The 25,347-nt window shown below is 37.5% G+C and overlaps 1 protein-coding gene across 9 annotated transcripts in view; it reads right to left on the bottom strand.

The window, feature by feature from the left end:
• SOX5 (SRY-box transcription factor 5) overlaps window positions 1-25,347 on the bottom strand; it is a 332,325-nt gene that overhangs the window by 79,838 nt on the left and 227,140 nt on the right. For 5 of the 9 annotated variants that reach the window (XM_042834992.1, XM_042834991.1, XM_042834996.1 and 2 more), the window contains exons 7-8: window positions 16,910-17,033; window positions 4,173-4,258 (exon numbers count right to left, since the gene is read on the bottom strand). In XM_042834992.1, coding sequence (XP_042690926.1) covers window positions 4,173-4,258; window positions 16,910-17,033 — 210 coding nt within the window. The remainder of the gene's footprint in view (window positions 1-4,172; window positions 4,259-16,909; window positions 17,034-25,347) is intronic. The other 4 variants (XM_042834995.1, XM_042834997.1, XM_042834999.1 and 1 more) reach the window with 1 other exon arrangement.

Below are 25,347 nucleotides of genomic sequence, written 5' to 3'. Positions count from 1 at the left end.
TGACAGATTCCCTCATCTTTTTTGTCGGCCACCGTCATCCAAGTAAAGACAGCTGTGGTCATAATGTTGAACGCAAACCCCAATAATTAAGATTTTAGGTTTGTTTCATGCTAAGATGAAGAAGGAAAAAGTTTGGATGCGGTCACTCTGAACTTTTTAGGGTGTATTTCTGAAGAGCAGGAGTTTGAAGAAAGTCTGTACTGTATCAGGTTGCTCTATTCTTAATGAACACAAAAAATCTGTACAGTAACACTACAATGGCAGTTGTCAGAATATAACCAGCATTATCTTTCAGTACAGTATATACAGTATTTGTATGACTGTCTACTAATCTGCTGTTGTTGCTACCTCTCTATCAAGCTAAAAATCTGGGAGATGTGAACTGTTTGCACACCTTCTGTTGCATACCCCTCTCAATTTTTAGATCAGGCTATCAGGTCCCATATTTTGTAATGCTTGGAAAAGCACCGAGGAGCCATTCTTCTTAGGAGAAAGAACCCACATCAGATATAATTTTACACTGAATTTTCTTAGCCTTCTGCAAATGTCTGTTCATACTGAGTACACTCAACAAATGATATTAATCCATTTAATACTAACTTAATATTTACTTTGTATAAAACTTGTCACATGGCATCTAGGCTTTTAGCTATAAATTTGATCATTGAGACAGGGAAATTTAATTCCCTCATCTGCTGAACCACGTAGAAAAACTATCTATCTAAATCATGTTTAGATAAGGCATACAGCAGATCTTTCCATTTGTCAGCCTTATTCAGTTTTATTTTTGATCAACTTGTACAAAATCACTACACTGCATCACTCCTTAGGAACAAGGCCATATGGAATTTACAAGGGGGAAAATCAGCATCAGAAACCCACCTGCTCATCAACAGGAATTTTACAGCAATGAGAGTATCTTCTAAAATGACACTTCGCAAAGTTTAGGAGTGAACTTTACCATTGAAAGAGAAAAGCTAAAAACTTTTTTTTTTTTTTTTTTTTTTTACCCCAAAACCATTGGTGTCATTAAATGTTGGAATAAATGAATGTGATGGGCTGACAGACAGCTCTTTATCATGAAGATATTCAAACACATCACATTAATTGCAGCTTCTCCAACATGGCTCTATCCAGCTCCTCCTTTCTTAACACCTAACAATGCAAGTTTTAGCTTCCATTCTTATTGAGTCATTAGGCTCTCTACGGATACTGGAAATGAATGTAATCACGTATGGCTAATTGTGGCAGATATCAGATGACAGAATCTGTATACCCCAGCGAGGTCTCAAAGGCAGGGAGAAAAGCGGAGGGCCTCAGATTACAAACCTGTCAGTGGGAATCAACAGGGCATTTCAAAATGAGGCATTACATTTTAACTGACAAAGGGTTCCTCTGCCACAGGAAAACAATCAGATGTTAGCTGTCCTTCTAAAAATACACTCCGCATTTCATTTATACAGAGAAAATTCAATTTTGACAATGAGGAATAGAAAAGTACTTCCTGCTCATTCGGCAGTTTGCTACTAAAGCCACGCTCTGACTTAAAATTCTCTAATGAAATAGCAGAGGTATGTTTATTATCACCATACAAATAAACAAGAAAAAATTCTTGTTTTTGTCTCCCCTAAGATATCACCAAGTTTTGCTGGGAGCAACAAAACGCTTATTGTGCCAGGTTCTTTGATCTGTTCTAAAAAGTACTGCTTTTAGTATACAAAACATGAAAAGTAAGTGATAGGGAGGATAAAAAAAAAAAAAAAAAAAAGAATAAAAGAAGGAACACTGTGTTTTTCTGACCTTCTACTCTCAGATGACCAGAGGACAAAGTGTTTCCGGGAACACTGTGGTTATATATAATATACATGAATTTCTAAAGCAAGAAGAGTTCCTCTTGAAGAAACTGTAATGCCTACACGTTCACTCATACTACTTACAGGTGGCTTTGCATCAGTTATTCATGACAAACATACTGAAGGAACAATCACCAAAAAACCAAAACTGAATTTGAACAGAATTTGGAAAGCACAATGCTTTTAGGCCAGCGGCTACATTCTGCATCAGGAAGGTTCCTCAAATGAGATCAAAATAATCTTCACATGATTTTCCCTCAGATTCAGCTCCACTCATGTTAGAAAGGGTGAAAGTCCATTCTGAATGTTTTATTGTAAAATCTTTCTCAAAACATATGTAGTCTGTCTAACTCTTTCAAATCGCAGCAGAAATGAAGAGGCATGTCCAATTTCTACCAGTTTATAGTGATAGCCAAAATCAGTTAGACAAGAGAAATATATGAGTGGATTTTTTTTTGTAGCATATTCACAACCTTAAAGATCAAACATGAAAGAATCTACAGTTAGTATGTTGAACCTCTCAGCCTGCCTAGCTACCAAACTTTCCCTCCAATTCCAGACTAAATAACTTGTAGTAAAAAAACACAGGTTAATTTCGTCAATACGTTCCTTTTAATATTTTCATTTACACAGAAACACAAAGCCTCTGAGGTTTGCAAATTCTTCATCATCTAAACTCATCTTAAGATATTTATAAAGTCAGTGACATTAGCACACAGCCATCTTTTTATAAGGAAACTATTACTGTGATAAAGCTCATTTTATTTAGAATGCTTCAGCCTGCCACATGCAGAGATACAGCCCAAAGCTGGTCCTGAAATGAAAGTACACAATCCTCCAAACTTACCGGATCACTGATGCATTCTTTTAGGAGCAGATTGAATGAGTGTATAAACGAGAAGAATTAGACTACGCTCATTCCTAGCTAGCTCCATTTTTTGTTTCCATTTTTTCCTTCTTCCTTCAATATGTGTTCATGTGTGTTTGGCTATTATAAGCATATTATCAATACTGACGTTACTCCTCAAAATTCACCTCAAAGGGTTGACTTTTATGGCTCCTATGATTCTTAAGCCGCCTACGGTATTTGTAACTCACAGAATCAGAAGCTAACACACAGTGTAGCTTTTCATACAAAGGCACAATAGGAATGAATGTATTAACCTCTGTGGTGCATGGAATGTGTCAGCTTACACACTGGCAGCTATTTCTGTGAAACTCTGTTAACTTCCGCTGTCAGTGTTAAAATAAAATAAAATCTTCCCCAGAATTATGTCCCATGCTCTCACTTACTGGTCAAACAACTAAAATATCTGATGTCATAGAGAGCCTACTTCATACTGATGCTGGCCAAACTGAGTTTGAGAAGGCACTTTACATGCACTGTTTACAAAACGTAGAGCTTTTCCTAGTAGGCATAAAGCTCTATGTTTCATGTGACTTGGCAAATAATCATAAGTAGGGAAACAAATTAGCAATTGAGAGTTGCATTTTTTTGTTTCATTTTTATAAATGAGTGTCAATCAGGACTGTGCAGGAGTGAAGATGATTTAAATCCTGATTTAATTTAGTCTCCAATTTTGACTGCAATCACCCTACCAGCAAAGCAGATGTGCAGACATGGACATCAAATTTTCTAAGTTCCAAGAGTTTGATGAGGGTAGGAAGGCTGATCACAAACAGCTGAGGAATATCTGCACCACTGAGGCACATGGACAGCACACTAATATCTCCAAAACTTAGAGCAACATTGGGAGATATGAATCCCATACATCCAGAAAACACAGTTAAAAAAAAAAAAAAAAAAAAAAAATTCTGTAGTATCCTTTCACCTGTTTTATAACTGCCTACGTTAAAATAGCATAATTTTTAACTATCTGTACAATAGCAGTACCCAAAACGTGATGAGCCCATGAAACATGGTGGGAGGGGCCAGTTGTTGCACTGAGAGCTTACAGCTTAAAACGCCATAATCTTGCTAAGTGACTTTTAAGCAGTTTAGAAGTGCTCATCAGGACAGAGCTTTTCTGTGGCACAGCACGTGTCTACACCCAGCCAGGCTGCACAACCCATCCCAAAACAATCTGACGGATGGGGCCAGCTAACACACCGGACTTGTAGCGCCAACATAACCACAGTTAGATTGGTGACAATACTAACTAGATACTAAAAAAGCTACCAAAAAGTTCCATGTCAGCGAACGGAAAATGAACACGGGCTGACAGCTGCTTTGTTCCTGATGGAAATTCTGCATGGAGAGCATGGCCCAGCAGCCCTGCTCACTCCACATGCAGCCCACCTGCAGCCTGCTGCACTTACCTGCAGTTGGAGCGGACCTAGGCCTGGTGTTGCTGCGGCAGCAGCTGCCATGGTAGTCGGGATCAGCTGAACGGGGTAGGGGTCACCTAAGTAAGAGAATAATAGAGGCGTCAGCACCTTTTATCTGCTCTCCACCTGCAAATTAAAGTCCTGCATTCACTCCTTCCAAAAGCCTTCTTTTGTGTGCCTTGTTGAGGCCTAATGAAAAGCTCTATTGTGCAGCCTTTTACTAACACTCTTTTCACAATTCTGGCTGAGAGAGGAATGTGAATAAAAGGCACAAGCAATTAAGGCGGAAACCTCATCCTTTTTCATGATGTATTTAGGGAAATGGAAAAAAAAAAAGTGCACATTGATCAGAAGGCTGCACTTCAAAAAAAAGAAAAAAAAAAAAGAGGGAAGAAAGAAAGAAGATGGGGTGGAGGAGAAGAAAAGGAAAACAGTACAGCCTTGATAAGATCACAGCATTAGAAGGGGACAAATTTACAAGCTTGTCTGCAATATGGAGTTAAGCAAACTCCGGTCACTGTTAGCAAACCGAGCCCCACACGGATCACAAGTGGCACTCCCCGCAGTACCGGCTTTGCTTTCAGGCAAGAAAAAAACCCTTGCTTTGCACTTTCAGGGTTTGATCCTGTAACAGGAAAAATCATGTGGAGTGCATCAGAGACAAGCCCCTGAAATCCCCGCGTCAACTCCACCCCACGACTTGTGGTTCAGTTTTGCTTCTGAAAGAAAACTGTTTCAGCTGCGTTGTGCAGAATGAGATAAAGGGACCCCGTAAAAGCTTAACAAAAAAGGTGCAGGCTTTTATTAGGGAGAATCTTATGAGACAGCAAAAGTTTAGATAGTGACAGACATTTTTTTAATGTTATGGGACATTCACTTTCAGTCACTCACTTTTATTCAGTATAATAAACTTTTTACCATCTCAACAAAAGATCTATTAAGAAAACTGGTAAAAAATAATTATAAAAAACATTTTAAAAGCTACATGCATTATACTGCTTCTCCAAGTGGTAAAATGTTTAAGTAGTTTCCACGCAAATAAGGATCAACAGAGCCCTTTGGTTTGTTCCTATGTTCTGTTAGCATGTCTGATTCCTGCAACACCAAAAAAGCTTCTTGAATTGAAACTACAGAAAAAGTGATGATGCTTTATCAAGAAAATCTAGCTAAATGTTTCAGCATGTTTTATTAGATAGGTAGGTTAAAAGTTCTCCTCATTTTTATTTAAGTGAAATGTGGAAAAAAAGCAAATAAAGAAGGTGATACAGGCTGATCTGTACAACAATCATTAGCAGTTACTGAATTAAAGTTATAGTAGTATCAAGTGTAAGTTACAGGGAGCAGAAAACAAAAGAAAAGAAACATATCTCATATTTGAAAAATGTCAGAAATAATCTGTGCTGGTGCATACTTCTTCAGGAAAAACGTTATTGTTTATTTTCTCCCTTTTATAACACTATGCTCTTTACAGAAGTCTTTTCATTCATTTTATTCATTTCTCTCTCCTGTTACAAATTAAATACCACAACTTCTAGAGATGGAGGTCCAGAAAAAAAGAACTGGACTAGGAAAGCATTTTAATAGATACTTAACTGCAAGCATGTCTACTTATATGTAAGAATATCTTAAATAATGCTTTGCTGAAGCCCCACAAGGCTAGGAAGCCAAGTAACAGGAATCCAAAGTTCAACACAGGTACCTTCATTCACAAATGTCCCTGGCATCAACATCAGGCCATACTTCTTTATTTATTAACAACGGGCACAGATTTCCTGATTAGTAGTGTGCTTTCTTTTGTTTGTAGATTGTTGGTTGCTTTTTTTTTTCCCCCTGAAGATTTTTCATTATTTTACTCTTCTCTTTTGCTTTAACTGAGATGTACACTTTCCATTTCATATCATGGATTGAATGAAACATTTCTCTGACATGAAATTTTCTTGAGAGTTATTATCCTGTGACCCAAGCAATGGGCCTTGATGCAATGATGTGAAATCATGGAAAAGAAACAGATGGAGATTCAAGACTTAGAGTGAATGATGTTCAACTCCTACCATGACACTAGTACCCCAAAGGCTAATCTAAGTATCTTTCTGAAGGGCTCCTCTCTAGAAGAGGACATTTTGTTAAAGTACCAGTTGTAGAAGAATATGACATGATTACTTTCTTAATTCCAAAAAGAACAAGGGAAATGATGCTCACTAGCATATTATTTTACAGTAAAAATTTCAGTTACAAATAATACATACTAAAACACAGATATTAAAAGATTAGCTTCCACGTGCTGTCTCACATTCCTCATTTCTCCACACTCTATATAAGCTTCAGCCCGCCCTCCCACAACCTCATGCACAATTCATAAATCCCACTATTCTCAACTCCCTGAACAGCCTGGCAGATTCTCATACCCTAATCTGCTGCGGTATTTCCTATCCTTTTGGGTGTGTTTGGTAGATGTATCAAACTTGGTTCATGAGAGAAGAACATACTAAAGACCACATGACTATGCACATAGACTCACTGGCTTTGGTGGCTTAGGGAATGCCTCTCGGACTCCTAACAGAGTAGCCTAGAAAGCACATCTCTATTACACTAATGTGTGCTTATGTAGAATCATAGAACGGTTTGGGTTGGAAGGAACCTCATCTATCATGTAGTTCCAATCCCACTGCCACAGGCAGGGTTGCCAACTGTTAGATCAAGCACACAGAATCACAGAATATAGTTTCTCAGAAGTACAATTCTAAAGAAAAGTCTCAAATTCATCCTAAAACCAAATCGTAACTGTGTAGAGTTAGGCTATTTCATCTACTGGGCAGGTTGTTTGTCAGTTCACTCTTTAATGGGTTTCACATATTTCCAGTGCTCCAAAATCTTTTTAACAAACAAAACCACAAAACAAGTCTGAAAGGCTTCTGTTGCCTATTACGAATATTATAAAAGCCTATAATTATGCTTTGGTAACATTCTCTGCTATCTTGTGCTTATCTTTAGCAATTGTTCTTATGAAGAGAAGAACACCCATCTGTGCTCCAATTTTTTCACAAGTGCATCACCGCTCCCACAGTCCAGACACCACAGCAGCAGCAATGGAGCTGGAGCAAGGCCCAGTGATGAGCAGAGGCACCATGAGGGTTTGTGTTCCACTCTGTTTGCCTTCTAATAAAGATCACCTCTGTCCAGAAGAGCTCACCATTCACAAGAGACAAAACACAAGAGTCAAAAATATGCTGAAATGCTGTGCCTTGCCTGACATCATGAAATAGCCCAGTGGAAAACCCACAGGTAACTCGTCAGCCAGTGCTCTTCCCAAGGAAGGAGCCAGGCCCTGTATAAACATGGGGGTCAAGCACTCAAAGATACCACATAATGCAGGAGAATCACCACTTTTCAGTGTACTAAGGCTTGAAGCCTCCTCTAATAAATATATCTGCATGCTCTCTGCCACTACTTCAGAACAAGACACCTCTTTTGATGTCCTTAAATTTATTCCCATATCATACACAGTTTTGTCTGGTCGTAGTTAATTTGTAAGTCTGAGAAACATGCTTCTTAAACTATTTGCTTAATACTTCGGTAAATATCTTATATTTACATTTACAAAAGTGCTCAGTTGTGGGGGTTTTTTCCCCAAGCTCTGGGAATTTGTCAGCAATATGAGGTAAGATATACAGTTATCTTAGAAATCATTATTAGAAATATCTATTTCCCAAGCCACTCACCAGCTTCTACCACTGAAAAGATAGGTAAATTCTCAGACAACTATATTATGTTTCAATTCACAAAATTCTCTGTTAATAAATACACTAACACACACAGGCAGAAGAACACCTTTCTGAATCTTTCAGCAATCGAAAGAAACATATTGTACATTTTTTTCAAGTTCCATCTCTTATTAAGAGTGGCCTTTTGTTATGAACAAAGCACAGAGAGTTTTGTTGTTGTTTTTTCCTTTATGGTAAAATCTGGAGCAGGTTAAAGGCTGCGACTTTTATTCAAAGAAGAAGACAAAAATTATTTCAATACCTTACAAATTCTTCTCTAATATGCAGTTATTTCCTAGCTACTCTCTGACTTCACTTTGAAGAACAGAATTATTCAAGTCTGACTACGTGAAAAAGAGCACAGAAATAAGTTGGTACAGGAGATACAGCATGTAATGACTCAAATGGGATACGTCAGGTTGGCTGAGCTGACAGGGTGTATGAGAGGTACTGGTGCACACTGTAAGCAAAGGAGAATTCCATGGGCCAGACATCACTTTTGGAAGAAAGAAGGCAAGGCTGAATCCTTCATTCTGTCCAATTCTTTATTTCTCTATCCCTCCTCTGGTCCGTCTTCTGCTAACATACCCAGAGCTTCTTTCTTGATAATTTATGCACTGCAACTTCTTTCAATTTCAAATCACACCTTCATCCTTGCCCAAAATAATCTTCTAAGATCTTGCTTACAAGAGCATTTTTCATGAAGTACATTCACTTTTAAAACATTCTTCCTATGAACTCTCCATCGTACTCCACTGAAAACACTCTGCAAAAGAAAACTGTGGTACCGAGCCAAGTGGACATCATGTCCTAAAACACAAAATAACAACCTTGTGTTTAGGAACTTAATTTTCAATTGACTAGCTATCAAGCTCACGGATATTAAATGATTTCTGTACTTGCAGAAGTACAACAGGGGCTCTTAAAGAATTTATGTGTTTTGCAAAATTTTATCAAAAGAGTTTAGTAAGTAAAAAAAATTAATAGTTTCAGTTAAAGGGAAAGGAAAACATACGAGCTAACATTATGTGTGTTGCACCATTCACCTAAATTCACAAGACATTTTTTTTCTGTCACTCATCTCATTTATTCTCCTTCAAGGTGTAATCCCCCCTAGTGTCTTGTCTAATCTCCTGACAGGCTGCAAGTGTTGCAGAGCAGGCACAATTGTCTTACTTGCTATATAAATCAAGTTACATGCTAACGTTAAATTATAATGTTTTGACAAGATTTTTAGGTTGAACCTTATTATATGAAACAATAGAGCTCTCCAATTTTATCCTGAAATTTTCTTCTCAAAAAAAAAAAAAAAAAAAGACAACGACAAAAACAAATAGAAAAAGACAAGCAGGATTTATTTCCTTTTATTTTTTTCTTTATTTATTTTACTATTGTTTTCCTCCTACCTTACTTTCAGGGACAGAAAGTGAAAGAAGTCAGAGGTTCATAAAAGGAGAAGAAACAAAAAAAAAAGCCACTTAAAGAACATGACAAGCAAGAAGCAAAAACAAATCTTTATATTCTAAAACTGGAATGCTAATCTAAATTCTATGAAATATACCAGAACAAACATTTCCTTATAGTACATTCTATTGAATGAAAAAGAACCTACATTATCTTCTCCCTGTTTTTTTATAATCTCCACAAAAAGCCACAAAAATTTTAGACTCAATTTATTACTGAAATATATTTATAACGAATAACCACAGCTGACGGGTAGCTGACAGGTAAGTCAGTGCATCTCTTCTCACCACTCTTTCACTCTCATCCTCATCACTACTTTCCTCTTGGTTTTGTTTTTTTTTGGTGCAGTGGTGAACATGCAGTAAGAGCAATACTGGCAGTGTTCCCCAGCTTCTGGCTCTAGGCATTAGGGATTTAGATAGATAATAAGACTATGTAGAAGATACCACCAGTGCCTTCCAAAATGAAATCCAAACCAGTTTCCTGGCTTTCTTTGAGCATAGTTCTGAGAGCATTGATCAACAGCTAACTACAAGAGGTTAGCTGTTATAGTAGGTTGTACAGGAGTAGGAGGTTGAAATGGCGACCTCCTGAGATCCCTTCCAACCAGAATAACCCTGTGATCTCATGATTTGCAGGATTCACAAATACCTGTCTTAAACCTGTTTAATAAACAACACCTATTCAAAAGGTCTGAGTACTAAGGAAAACCAATATATATCCAGCAAGATTTGTACATGCCCATAAATTTAAAAATCAGGACTTTTTTTATTGTTGCCTAACGATGGATAATACAGCCAAAACATCAGGTTATCTATTATGGCCTAGAAGAAACTAAGCTGAAACTATCAGCCTGTTTTCACGGGACCACTATTTTGCCTGTCCTCTTTGTTTTTATTAGCATTATTGTGAGAAGTCACACATAGGTTTAGGGGTTATGAGAAGCTTTCAGTTAGAAATAGTCTTCAGCTGTGCTATTTTTTGCAGTTTTGATACTTGCAGTTGCATTTGCAGCATTACAAAACTGACACATTTTCATGTATGTTAAAAGACAAAGTTGTTACCAAAAATTCCCCATTCTCACTGTTTCTATCCACAATGCTATTATTCTTTTCTTATCCTGGGGGGAAGATGAGGGTTTAGTCATATGTTCAGTCTTTTCTAAGGCATAAACAGTAGCCCTGAAAGATGACTAGCATCTTTATAAAGAAGCTACAGTATGTGGTCTTCACAACACATGGTTCCTATTTTTGTCATTCTGATAAAAGCATAGCAATGTCAATATTTTTTCTTGTGATTTGGTGATTGTCAATGACCTGTATGTCAGCTGATACAGCTGACACAGTTAAACCAGAAATTAGCACTCAGCCTCTTCAGAAGCCAGACACATGGACACTGAGTACATAAAAAATTATAAGACAGTTCACATGATAGTCCATTAAACAATAAAACATGTGACTAACTAAAAAACAGAGATACATCAGCAAATTTCCCTGAGGAAGTTTATGGTATTTAACTCCTAAACATTAATTTTATTGTACTGTGTGAGGAACCAATTAACTGAGAGTTTCATTTTTATCAGACAAGGAAATACTGCTCAGAATATAGATGAACAGTAAATTCAGCATATTTTAATTGTATTAGTCTTGGCTCGTTCACCTCACACATTTTTGCCGATTTAAAAGGTAATTAGATACTTCATCAATAACTTTGTATGCTTTATTTTACTTAGAGCACTTCCAGCAGCAATAAGCTGATATGTAAGAAACATACAATGTACCTATTGTATGTTCACATTTTTCCCCCCTAATTGGATATGGTTGAAATAGTGATTAAAGTGTTTTCAGAAAGCCCCTTGTTGATGACATCTGACCGGGAACACAATATGATTTGTTACAACAAATTATGCACAGGGGAGAGGAGAAATGGGTAAGTAAAAACAGTTCTTGTTTCTAAAATCTGGCATATTTCCATAAAAATAACTTAGGTATCAGCAAACAAAGGACTACCTAGAAGTTTTCATGAGAATTTGTGAACAACTTGGAAAACATATTTGGTTTAAATACCACTTTAAGAACATTCTGAAATACAGTATTACTAACTGTTGTTTCTTGGGAAAAGAGAACAGATCCTAAAATCCTCATTTAATTCAATTTCTTGCACACCTCTTTGTAGGAAACCGACAGTGATGTTTTTTATCGTCCAAAGAAGAAACTGTCTGCCATTCTACAGCTGAAATCATACTGAAAAATCCCAAGAAGGATACAACATGCTCACTATGCTAAGTAGCTAGTCAGCATTTCACACACTTTTAAAGGCTTCATCAAATACTTAAAGAAGCAATGGAGCACACTTTCCAAAACAAATGTTACTTAACATCTTTGACTTGGGGGAACACATCTTCTTTATGAAGTTTGGATAATTCAGTGTCTTTTAGTGGAAAACTAATAGTAAACAGTGCTGCAAATGTGTACTCACAGAGAAGGCATGGGGAAGCATTCTGCCTCCATGCATTCTGCTGCTGACATTGGGTGAAGAATAAGAAATTTACCACTGTTCCCAGCTTAACCCCTTCTGCCTTTCCTGTAAATAGTTCTCCAAAAAAGCCTCCTCATTTTCACAACTTTTTATTTCCTTCCCTTTATTACCACTTATACAGGAGATTATCTCACTTTAATGTTCCACATACAAACCTATACATGGACATTCATGAAAGGATCATGCTATCTACAAGTGTGGAGCAGCTCCTTCTGAGCTGGAACTATGCTTTCTTTCGAGGACACACTGCAAAACTTATCTTCTATCACTTAACACTGTTTTAATGCTTTCGAAGCATTTCACAAATATTAATTAGTTCTAAATAAATTTTAATTATTTCTAAGAGTGGCCCTAGAAGATCTGTATCATCTGGTGTGAAATCTGACTTCGGTGAAGTCAACAGCAACAGCTCCTCAGACCACAGTCGAACTGACATTTCAGTCACCATCGTGAAAATGCTGGGAGTCATGAATTATCTAGCAAGTATCGCAAGTGGAGCTAACTAGCAACAGCAGCAGTAACAAACAATGGGGTTAAGCACTGCTTCCTGAGAACAAATGAGAAGGGTTACCTGAGTTGATCTGCATAGTTTAAATGTGGGAGAAGCTTCACAACAGTTTGGGAAATGCAGTATTCGGGCTGTTTGGTTTCAGCATCAGCTGAAATGGGAGGAGCTCACTGCCAGTAAAACCCCATCTATTACTATACGTACGGTACTGGGGTTAACTCTTAACGACTGCACACGGCACAGGTCACTCAGTTAATACTTCATTTTGAAGCATCCACTCTTTATTGAGAGATTTCTATCTGACATACATGATTATATATAATATAAATATTAATTAAATCTAAAAATATATAAATATTATACGTTGTGTATATAATAATATACGAAGAGGTTTGCATAAAAGCTAAAATACTTAAATTCCAAATAGCACAGTGAATAGATACGTAGCAAACAGATAGGTAACTGGTGTTTTTTCTTGTTGATAATGGACAATATAGCCACATCACATACTTTCAACTTATTTTTTCACATGAAAATAGGCTGTAGTTGTAAATAACAGCATTCAGTATTTTATAATATTATTTAATATTTTACATGCAATTCTGTCTAGGTATGGAGATGAAGAATTAACTGGAACCACAGATCATACATATTTTTCTCAAATATAAATGTAATCCTAATAGAAGTTCCTCCCTTTTTCTGTGCCAACTTTACCACTACACAATATGCCACAGAGAAAAAAGGGGAAGTGTCAACTTGTGTAAATTGTCTCTTATGTAATGCAAACCATCTGTTTCAAAAACAAAACAAAATGAAAAACCAAGCCACTCCCAAGCATGATCTGCTATGGTTAAAAAGAAAGAAAATTTACTACACTGCATTGGAAGCTGAAAATCATGACCTGCCATGTAGCCACAGAAAAAATGTTTACCCATCTCCTCCCTATATTTATCCAGTTTTGAAAATATTTTGAGAAGTGACTAATTTACTGAGTACGTATTAGAGATTGATACTGCTGTATTCTCTTTAGAATTTCAGCCTTATAAAATATTTCCAGCCAGATAGGAACCTAAGCGGATAAACCACTGCATCAGAAGATTTGAGTGCCAAATAACTGTAATAACTGTAATAACTGGCAAAGTACATAGGTACAAAGTATTGGTATGATCTTGCCCTGTTCTCCTATTCTTCTTTGGGTATTAGTCATGACAGAAATTTAAATGGACCCATTATGACCTGCTATGATTATTTTTGCCCTATCTGCAGTCCAACCTTCATAAAAGGAAGTATGCATGGTGAAAACAGTACTCTTCCTTTCCACAGTCTCTCTCTCATTAAGCAATTAATTGGGAAACAAGGAGTGAGGAACCCTACCACACATACTCTTTGAAAGCACTGGGAAACACACATCTGACCCTCTGTTGCTCTAAGATGGACAGGCAAATCAAAAGGCATTGAATAAATGAATTTGGCTTCATTACCTAAGCTGAATGAGGCAAAAATGATGTACCTAGTTATACCACTATTTTTTCTCTTTCGCTAACCTCAAGGCTTGATCACACCTTCCCTTCCAGCTGCAGCTGTGCTGGCTGAAGAGGCCGCCATCTCAACTCACAGCCCTCTGCCAAAGGTTACTATTGTGACCACAGCTTGGTTAGTTGCTTCCCAACATGTTTCCATTAAAACTAGCCAGCTTAGTTTAAGCAATTTTAACAGAATTTCAACTGCTATCCCAGTTTGGGCAGAAGGAGGTTACTGAGTGCTAAAGCTAGGCCAGACTGCCAGAAATTAGAGGCACAGAGATGAGCAACAAGAGGCAGTTATCTCTCCAGTCACCTGGCCTGCAGGAAGAAGGAGGCAGATCAGATAACCCATGATGTGTGAAACAGCGCAACTGACTAGAGGCCTGAGTGCCACAGATGACCTGCTCTTTCATTTGAGACACAATTTTGGAGAAGTTATTTTTCAAAGAGGCAGGGCACACAACAATATAAACACTTAGACCCTTTGAAGATGTTCCCAGCCAAGCAGACATCTTAGTTATCTATAACCAAGGTATTGAACATCAATAATTATTTATGAAAATACAGGTTATTTGTCATGGCAATTTCCCTTTCCTTTTCCTTCAGACTTTCATCTCTTTTATGGAGAAACAGCATCTGAATTTCTGTAAGAACTGATTTTCATGAGTCTTAGTTATTTGTGACTGGAAATGAATTGTCTCATAGAGATTTTTGTTGTCCCTGTGTGCAGTTAATAAGCAGTCAGACAAAGATGCAGGTAATGAGATACTCAGAAGTTCATACAAAGGCTTTTCTTGCAAAAGTGAACTTTGTGAAAGTTAGGTATTTAATGTGCTGAAAAGTTGTGCAAATTGATCTCCTCTAAGTTCTCCGATGAACTGCTACCCTGGTACCAACTTTAGTTCATTTCAAGCTAGCATAGGTAACTGTTTTGAAGCTCAGAGTATAAACAGTATAAACATTTGCTAAATATCCTTGAGACTTAGATCCCAGTGTCTTTTCAAATAGAGATTTAGCCTCCAAAATCACACAGGTACTTTAGAAAATGCTATCCAAACCTCTTTGTTTTTCAATCTCCCACATCTTTGCCAAGAGTCCTGATAAACAGAAGGGCAAGCAGAGAAGTGGGAGAAATATGTTTTAATGGCTTGTCAAAAACATTACTTGATGTGAACATGTTATAGTTTTAAGGCACTTCCTTTTTCTTCCCTGCTACAAGCTTTCTAGGTGTAGCTAAATCCGTATATGCTTTTGTTTACACTAAACTGTGAGTGAAAAGAAAAATCCTTTGGACTACTTATCACTTTTCCTCAGCTTCTCAGTTAAATTCAGTCAAACATGCCAGGGAATCACCAAACACAGAGCTGCCTTTTTCCACTGGCTTCTGCTCAGTCCTAGACCTTGGCATGCTGTTAATTCCAAGCCTTACTGCCAAGAGCAGCAGCCACTTTGCTCTTTTTTGTTTTTCATTTTCAAGGTTACACAAATACGTGATGTCATATGTACTTCATGGATGTGAGGTACTATATGACAGCCTTACAGTTAATGCACATGCAGTAAAAAGAAGGAAGAAACTAACCTCAACTCTTTCTATCCAAATCCAATTGCTTTAACATGGAGATGATTCAGTATGCCAGATAAATCTAACAGGATGCTTTCTTGACCATTTCCAGGCCTACAGTTTTGCTAGCATCATATTCAGTGTGGCTTTCAGTTAAACATTCTGTAATGTGAATCACTGCTTCTCCCATTTAAGAAAGAATGAGTGTAAAATCACTGGAAGAACTGAATGAGTCTATGCTTTGGCACTGCAGCTGCTGAGGGACGTGTAGTGTTTTGAACAGTAACTTTCAGCAGTGGTCCTAGTCTGTAAAATATTAGGAAAAAGCAGTTGTGGCCAAAGCAACTCAACTTTTTCACTCAAGTACAGTATCTATAATGTTATGGGAACTGAAAGAAATCTAAAATCATTGGTTAAGCCAGTTAAATAAAGGAATCTTTTTAAGTACTAATTTTATGAAACTGCTGCAGTGGCAATTGCTGAGTAACTCAAACAACTGATGAATTTGTGGGTTGGTGAATGATGCAGATGGATACACTGACATGGATATAATAAGGCTAAGCACACATAACAGAGACAGAAAATGGTAGAGCAAGCAAGTCTTAGATAACTTGGTAGGAAACTGGAGTCAGAAGAGTTATAGAAGCACAAATACAAGAAAACAAGACTGAAATTCATGCTGTAGCTAAGTCTATTCATGGAAATGGAGATCCTCAGTTAATCTTTAACTTGCATTTGTTCCATCTTGCTGACAGGAACATGAGATTCTACGGAAGGCTTAAACAAAATTTCAAAAAAATATCTGGAGGTAGAGAACAATACAAATCTTTCAAAGATTAAAAAAAAAGTAGATGCTATATTTTTTTGTGTTAGTCTCTCATAAATATAGTTTGTGCTAGTCCATCAAACTGAAAGGCATATGCTCTCTTTGATCTCTGTGCAGAACCCCTGTTGAGATTAATGTGCATTCTGTGTGAAGAAAGAGACTAGAATAGGCCCTCAGTTCACAAATAGTAAGCAGGCTGCTTCAGGAAAAAACATATTTTCTTACAACAGCGTTGAAATTTATAGGGAACTTTCAAATAGCTTCTCTTCAGATCTATGTACGTGTGTATGGTCATGAGCATTCACTTGTCAAAAAGATCTGTCAGAAAGAAGGTGCACAAATCTACTTTTCTTGTGAAATGTTTTGCTGTTACACTGAAACATATTTCATCTCTGACAATCTTTCCTCATTCAACACAGACTACTTCTGCATTTTAAACTCATCTGTGCAAGTTGTTGGCTTTGTCCATCAGACTAGAACCTTATACAGGCTGGCATTAAATTGTGCCTTGTACCCACTTCCAACTAAAAAAGTCTACAGGACTTACTGCATCCCGCTTTGTAGCTGAAACCAGGAGGAAGAAGGAATCCTTGCTGAGCAGCTGCTGCTAGGGTTCGTTGGTCTGGAGGGAATACGGGAATCATTAATGGAGGCAGCTGACCCTGGACCTGCTGAACAGGAGAGGGAAAATCAAACGTGGAATTTTTTCAGGGGGAAAATATCTCCTTATGTGCTTTCTCTCACTTCTTTTCTGAGAGGTCAGATTTGGACACGCTCTTCCATAATGGGCTGTTCCAATGCACCAACTATTTAAACTCATCTTCATTATCAAAGCACTTCATATGAATCACATCAATCCAAAACAAATCAAAAGATTCCACTGATGCATACCTACATCCCAATTAATTACTGCCCCCACACTCCACAATACTTCCATTCTCTTTGACTGCAAGGTGGCCTTTTCTTCTTCTCTTATTGTATTATGTAACAATATCTTTGTCTCAAATAGTAGGTTTTGTCCTGAGTGAGCCCAAATGCAAACATCCAAGCACACAGAAGTAAGAGTATGTGAAAAACTAATGTACAGCACTGTCTTTACTTTTTTTTTTTTTTTTTTGCCTATATGCGTGCACTCACAGGTATGTGCAAAAAAATAATATCTCAGATGGTAAGAAAAAACGTGGAGACTTTATTCACAAACACAACACAGCTATGTCTGAAGTGTTAGCTGTTCAACTTTGCACAGCAACTGTACACAACCATGTAAGCCAGGAAATGGAAAATATTATGTTGTAAGTGGATACTGCAGGGGACTTAAGACATGCAGAAATTAGTCATCAAAACTGGAAGTATGCCATAGCACGGCATCTAGTATTATTGCTATTACCAAATTTTGCAGGGGTTTTAACTAGCAGAACTGGACATTGTCTTTGTATTTCACACAGATGAAGAACACAAGGTTTGCTAGATTAAACTGTTAAATAGCTGGTTTTCATTTCTTTTTAAAAACACCACACTGACAAATATAAGTTTTCTGGAGATCAGTCAGCAGAGAATTAGTCATTTTTAAGAGAGGTCATCTTAGATTTGCAATGGCGCTGCAAAGCTGAGACACTGGAGGTATAGATCCATTATCAAAGACTAAAATGTAGTTTGCGGCTGATTGCCTTAACAAACAAAATTAGGGTATTGATAGACAAGTAGTTTTAGCCAAAGGCAGGTATTACTCCCTTCATTATTGTTTGCAGAGCAGAACTAGCTCCTTGACTGCCACAGTTCAGATTAGAGCATCTTAACTTAATTTTATTTTAATCCAATCTCTTGAAGATCTAGAAATGTCTCACTTCAGCCAATACTGCCACAAAGAGGAAAAGTGGTAAGAAATTCGGGATAGTGACCTCTTAATTTATTGCAGGACCTGTCAACGCCTATGTGTGTGCTGCCTGCATCCTTATGGCCTGAAGCAATTTGCAAAGATGGACTTCAAGAGTGCTGTTGATGGAAATATTTGCAGTGGGAGATAAAGACTGGGACCAAAGCTAGAGTAGATACAGCTCCGCTCACTGAACTCAATCCATTTTTTGTTTCTTCCATGTTCTTCTTTCTATTCTCATCCTGTTGACTAGAAGGCACACGCACTTTAACTGTATTGCAGAAGATAAAAAACATACAAAATATGACTTCTTCTCTATAAACACTGTTACCTTAGAACTAACTGTTCAATGTCTGCTTTTTCTTCTTTTCTTTTCCTGTTTGAGATTTTTTTAATTTTTTTAAAGAAAGACGAAGACAAAGTAACTGTATTCTTTTAGAACAAAAATGAACAGCCGTGTGGAATTTTTGCATAGTACTCTTCTTCGGCAAAAAGCCACAGAACTTTTTTTTAAATGGTTTCCAAGGATGAAAGTGACTTTGCCAAGCAAAGAAGCTTCAAAACAGGACTCAAAAACACTAATAGAAAGACAGATGGTTCTACTAAGAGCTTTGCTGCCAAAAAAAATGTTAAAAAAAGTGAAAAAAAATGAAATGATGTTATTGAAGCTGACTGCAAAGTTCTCTGATGACTGCAAATACTCTTGTCCCACTGCAAGTGTTAACTCTGCCTCCAGGGCTAATATAACTAAAGCACCACACACACACAAATTGTCATTGCCAAGCCCACAATGTAGCACAAGTCTGCACTTGATTCCAAGTGACTGCCAAACACACGAACAAAACACCACACTGAAAATTTCCCATTTAGGAAAACATTTACCAGGAAAAAATGCCCTTTCTTCTTAAATCTGACTGTTGCACTTTCATTTTTTTCAAATCTCTGCTCCCCTTTCTCTCTCCATAGAGCCTTCAGACCCACTAATTTCAATAACACAACCCCAGTTGTGTGAAGGAGGTAAGAACTATAGAGTGATGAGGATCGTTTGCATGGATACAGAAATAACGCAGTCAAAACAATATGATTTTCATTCCAGGATGGAATGTATGTAGCACCACTCGAACAGCTACACTTCATTTTCTTCCAAATACAAATAAGTGCAATTATTATTTTATTTTAATCCGATTACCTGACACAATCAATACAAATTACTCATATTTTTACGGCTTATTTAACTACCACATTTTAACTTTTGGCATGTTTATTATTATTACCTAAAATTGCTAGGATACAACCATTTCGAGTGGCACAGGATACAGAAGGCCCTCCTTCTGTGTTTTATGCAAAAGGTATTTTCCTTTCTTTTATTTTTAGCTATTACTGCGTCAGTTAACATCTCTCACAAATGATTTTTTATTTTTTTTTTGCTACATAGTTTACATATTTGCCAAAGTTTCCCTAATAGTAACTTCTTCATTTTTAATTTCAATGTAATAGACTACAAATTAGGGTTACTTTTGGCCCTTTTGGTTTGTTCTGCTAATGGACATACATATGTAGACAAAATACATCTGAAGCAATCTAAAAATGCACACAGTTGTCAAGACTCTCTACTCGCAAGTCTTTCTGCATGATTATCTATCCTGAGTTGTAATTTCCTGAAGGTAAAGATTCTAATTTAAATCCTCACAATAGATTCAATAGATTTAATGAGCTACAATCTCACCTCATAACTTCTTAAATACTTTATTATGTTAGACTGGATAATACAGATATGATCTTCCCAGGGGCTGTTTTTTCACTACACATATTATTGTCGTGATGTCAACTGATCACACAGTGCCCTGCTCTTACTTTCAATTTGAATGTCAACACCACATATCAGATTAACCAGAAGTACTCTTGTACTGCACGACAAATTGTGAGGCATGTTATGCAAAGAAAAGGAATCTGACATATACAAAATAACAAAGAAATAAGCAGAATGTTATGAGAGCTGCAGCACTCTACGCAATCAGTTCACTGCTCAAGGAATTTGTACTTTCATTCACGTATCTCTGACAAATAATTTGGGGCAACAGGGAAGACCATGCTGCAAGGAAGGAAGGAAAACCATACCACTTGATATTTAGCTTATGAGAAATTCTTCCCTTAAGGAAGAGGATAAACAAGAGTTCAAACAGGCCAAGAAAGCAAAACTTCTCTTAATCCCATGGAATATATTTAATCATCTTTTGTAATGGCAAAGTATTTTAGGAGTAGCCAGAATTGCAACTAAGTTTGACCTGGAGTCCAAACCAAAATCAGGGACTCTTCATACTTGTCACTAAAATGACACAAAGAGTAGGCCCAAAAAACTTAACAATGAAAATCAGTGTGAGCAGGTGACATACCACTGATGTACTGTGCAAGTGAGAAACTGAGGCATCCAGAGCTGCCTGTAGAGATTTTCAGTTTGGGGGAGGTGCCTCTCTGAGTCTCTTCTCGTTTCTGCATCCTTGAAAATCTGACATTAAATGACTTATCCTTATCAAAAGTAATTTGCTGTTAAACTTGGAACAGAATCAAGATGGGGAAGCGCAGGCCAGCATCCTCTCAGATCTGTATGATTCCTTTGTGACCTGACCATAACAAATGCAGTCACACAAAGAAGCGCACTCCGTGTAGCTGAGGCGGGATTCCCAACATTCCTAGATTCATTATAAGTGTAATTAACACTTCTGCTTAAATTGTGGTCTCCTACCTACTCCTAGGAACGTACTATGGTTACCACAGCTACCTAAGCACTAAGATTTTAACAGTTACCCCTACTGTTTGCTACTAGCTCCTGCTGTGACTTGTGTAAATTGAGATAGCAAACAACTGAATTGCAGTTCTACTCCATTTTCTGTAAAATGGCACTATATAAATAGCTACCAAAAAAAAAAAAAAAAAAAAGTTAAGGAAACATGTAGGTTGCAAAGGTGAGCATCGAAAGCTTAGGATATCTCAGAAATGGGATAACACACATAACCTTATTTTGGCCCTTGATGCCCATGCATCTTGACACAGTCATTAATTAAGAGTTCAAAGTTTTCCCCCTCACATGATTCTTGCTTAATCCAGCAGGCTCATAATATTTCTCAAGTAATACAAACCCATACTTTCAACGAGTACAAGCCCCTAGCATATTTGCTATTATTTTTAGTTATTTTATTCTCATACATGTATACCAGTTTCATTTCTGCTGCTGCTCATTAAATGTTTATTATCATAAACTTTCATGTAAGTTTTCCTCTCTCCAAAGTAAGTATTTCATTACATTTCCTGGCATCCATGTATAACACTTCACGCTGAGGGGTGAATGCTGATCTTCCACCCACCTCTAGTACTTCAGAAGCAGTTCTATCAATTTCAGTGAGACTGGTGACGGAGGAACAAATTACTCAGTGTGAAATAAGACGGCAGCAAAAAGCAACACTCCCTTCCCTGCAAACTGACAAAACTCTGAGCAGTTCTCTACCTTTGAGCTGTTTAAAGGATGTTCTTCAGGAACTGTATGAGCATCTTCACTGAAATGATCTCCTACGTGGCTTCTCAAGTAGAAGTGTGGCTAATTTTTATTTTCCATGGAGTTAATGTCAACTGCTCAAAGACGTTTGAGTTTTACATTTCTAGAACCATGGATGTGCTTGAATGATTCCATTAACTTTCAACTGTTGTATGAGTAACTTCTTGCCCATGACTTTTTTAGAAGTACCTCTTCTGCTTTGTGTATAAGAATGTAAAGTACTTTTGCCACGCAATGACATAAATATGTCCTTCAAAAATGACATGTTTAATTGCATCAGTCCCTCTTCCTCCAGAAACACTTGGCTCCTGGTGGTACACACTCTGCTGAGGGATTGGATTCCTCAATTAGCACATGTGTTGGCCATTTCTTTCTCTCTCTCCCACCCCTCCCCACATCTATCTTAAGGGAAGTAAAAATATATGTCCTCATATAACTACAATCTGCTATTTTCCCTTACAGTGACGTTTAAAATAAGAAAAGAAAATGTTGTTCTCATTCTCTAAACCAGTTCCTTAAATTGACACTGGCATGTCCTAAATTTATACAGCAAAGAGATCTGCCTAGCCAGGTAATACAGGGATCACCTTCCCAGTGAGTTTGAGGTGGCTTTTTATGGGGTGCTTGGAGAGTGCTTAAGAAGCAAAAACAGAAGATGCATGCCAAGGAAAAGAGTCGCAGAGGAGACAGACAGCACACTCGTCCTACCCCCTGCTCTGAAGACCAAATGCTTTGCCTTCACTGCTGAGCTCACTGAACTGCCAGACGTAGTGGTAGAGCGGTTCTGACACAAGATTTTTTGACTGATGTTTCTTCTTGATCTCTACCTGAGATTTTTTCTGCAGTGAATTATATCAGCCCTATATTACTCTTCCCTTTACTATGCAAGAGGCTCACACAATCAATAGCAGTATGTATCAAAATTCATCCTGCCTGAACACACCAGCTAATTCCACAGTAATAACTCACTGCTCATAGCTGTGTATAAACACTGATACCTATCACAGAAAAGGATGCCCTCATACCGGCAATCTTTTAAGAAGAATAAGAAAGGTTATTTAGGCAGAGAAACAACAACAACAAAAATGTATTACTTTAACTCCACTAGCAGAGGAAAGCTTTATTTGGAATTACAGTCTAGAAAAACTTGCTATAGCTTGCTATAATACAGAGACAGAATACAGAATACAGAATCCCTAACAAGTTAATAGTTGGTATGAACGCTCCTTGCCTTGCAGAAAACATCAGGAACAAACTTTGAGGAAAACTCAACTGCGGCTCAGAGAACTGTATAAACATTTTTTCATATTATTACAAAGCAAGGCTTTTCCGGGCTGGAAGCATTCTGACTTTGCTCAGTCTTGCAAGAGAATTCAGGTGTCACTACCAGCACCTGTCTCAAATTTATCTCATCATAAAGTCTTGAAGTATTACCAAATTGAACACACGTTTAGCCTTTTAAACTAAGTGCAGAGAAGTGCCTTAAACTGCCAAGTAATACAGACAGTAGCTGTTTTCATGTCAATAACGTGCTTCTGAAGGCTTTCCTGCTCTACCACATACTACAGAACAAAATGCACTGGTGAGAAACAAACACCTTCAGCAGCACTTGGAAGGGTATGAGTCAAAAGGACCTTTTGCATTACAGAACATCTCTTGGATGGAACTTCTGAGGGGAAAAAAAGCAGTATTATTCATTTGTGTAACTGAAATAACTTTAGAACACTTCTTTTATATTTGATTTATCACAGAAAAAGCATGCAGAGGAGGGGAAAGCAATAACATGAGTTTTGCCCATTGAGGATGATGTACAATGAGGAGTACTCTGGCTTATGCCACTTAGCATGGAAGTTATTCACACGGCAATTCTGCCATGAAGGTATTTGCACAAACAGCCCAACTGAAAAAGGAAGAGGCCATCTGAAAGAAAAAGAACACAAACTGAAATTCACTCCAGTATTCTTTTTAAGACAGAAGTCTAAGAGTTCATGCAAGAATGGCTGCTGCAGGTTCAGCAACAATCCATTAGTTAGGGGTCCTACAGCAGAAACAGAACTATAAGGGCAAGCCACTGTAATTCAGGTGGCAGCTACACTGGAAGACTGAAGACCACTCTCAAAAGAATCCTTTCTAATCAAAGATAGTTGCAGCTCAGGAGCAGAACTCAAAATAACTTACTCCTTTTTTAAAATTTTTTTTTCTTTTTTTTTTTTCAAGAGAAAAAAGATCCACTGTTAGGTTGATTGAGCCATATGTTCCATGATAAGAATAATGTCAGCAGAGGACAGAAAATTGGCTTGAGAGGTAGGCTGACCAATGTCTGGGCCAGACTATAGTATTTCACCTTAGTTAAAGTTCACATAAATACTATGTTTCTTATGCCACAGCCTCTAAGTACCCAGTCATCTTGTACAGTACCTTTCCTAGACAAGCAAGGACTACAGCAGAAAGCTGCCACCAACCTGTGACTGTCACAACTAATGATTTACATGACATATTGTACTCAGTATATTTGCTGGCTAATAGCAACTTGCTCCCAAATGTCACTGCTATGTACCAAGAGTTATCTGCAAAGTCACACCCTTCAAAATGAAAAGCCTAACTTACATTAATTACCGATGCTGCCTCACAGCATATGATGGAGCATACCGTTCCCAGATGCTTGTTTAATGCTTTTCCCAATGAGCTCAGGACAAGAGCTGATCGCTGTAGCAGTAAGCTATTCAGTGAAACATTTGTCAGTGAAAAGAAAACAGGTGTGAGATTTCCTGATGTGTTTTAAAAGACAGCATGCAGGATAATTTCTTGAGCTGCACATGTGGACTGCTTTTTACAGTTAGCTGATCTGTTATATATTAGTGTCATTATTCAAATTATAAAGAACTTTTTTTTTTTCACATGCAATAAAGAATCAGAGACAAAAATAAGTCTGCTTCCCTTAGCGTTTTTTGTATCAGCATTCCAGAAGTTACCTGTATATATTTTGTATATGTTGTATATATTTTCCTCCTGATTTTCCACATTCTGTTTAAAGAGAATAGAGTGGCTGCATTCTCTGAGTTTGTGCTAGCCCACCTCTCTCTCAAAATTACTTTGGTATACCCAATGCTCATGTTCTAGCAGATAAAAATTCTTTCTGCAACATTATCAAAGACTGCCATCAAAAGAACTCTGGAAGGAAAGTCCAATATTAACTACAGCTGCAGAAGACAAGGGAGCAGCAAATAGAACAGTTTGTGTCAGCTCTGTGTTACGTAGGAGCTCCTTCTTTTTTCAGACTGTTGGAAATAGGAGTGACAAGTATGACAGTAAGAAGAAGCGTGCAGGATCTAGAGGATTTTTCTGGTAAGAGCAGATTTTTTTTTAATGTATGCATGGTTACTTTGCAAATCTTAACATTATTAACCATTGCATACACTACGAGAACAAGAAAGAAAGGGAAGCACAGCACAGCACTAGTGCATGGGAAGTAGGAACAGGGCAGGAAAGGAATAAGAATCATCCAAAACTGTCTTTCTAATAACTTCTGTGAATGCTGTAATTTGATGGATTTGGGCACAGA

Source organism: Centrocercus urophasianus, unplaced genomic scaffold, assembly GCF_019232065.1.
Source record: "Centrocercus urophasianus isolate 14NV4802_14NV808 unplaced genomic scaffold, USGS_Curo_1.0 seq_5, whole genome shotgun sequence".
NCBI lineage: Eukaryota > Metazoa > Chordata > Aves > Galliformes > Phasianidae > Centrocercus > Centrocercus urophasianus.
Note: the sequence above shows the minus strand (reverse complement) of the source record. Positions and strands in the feature narration are given on the sequence as shown.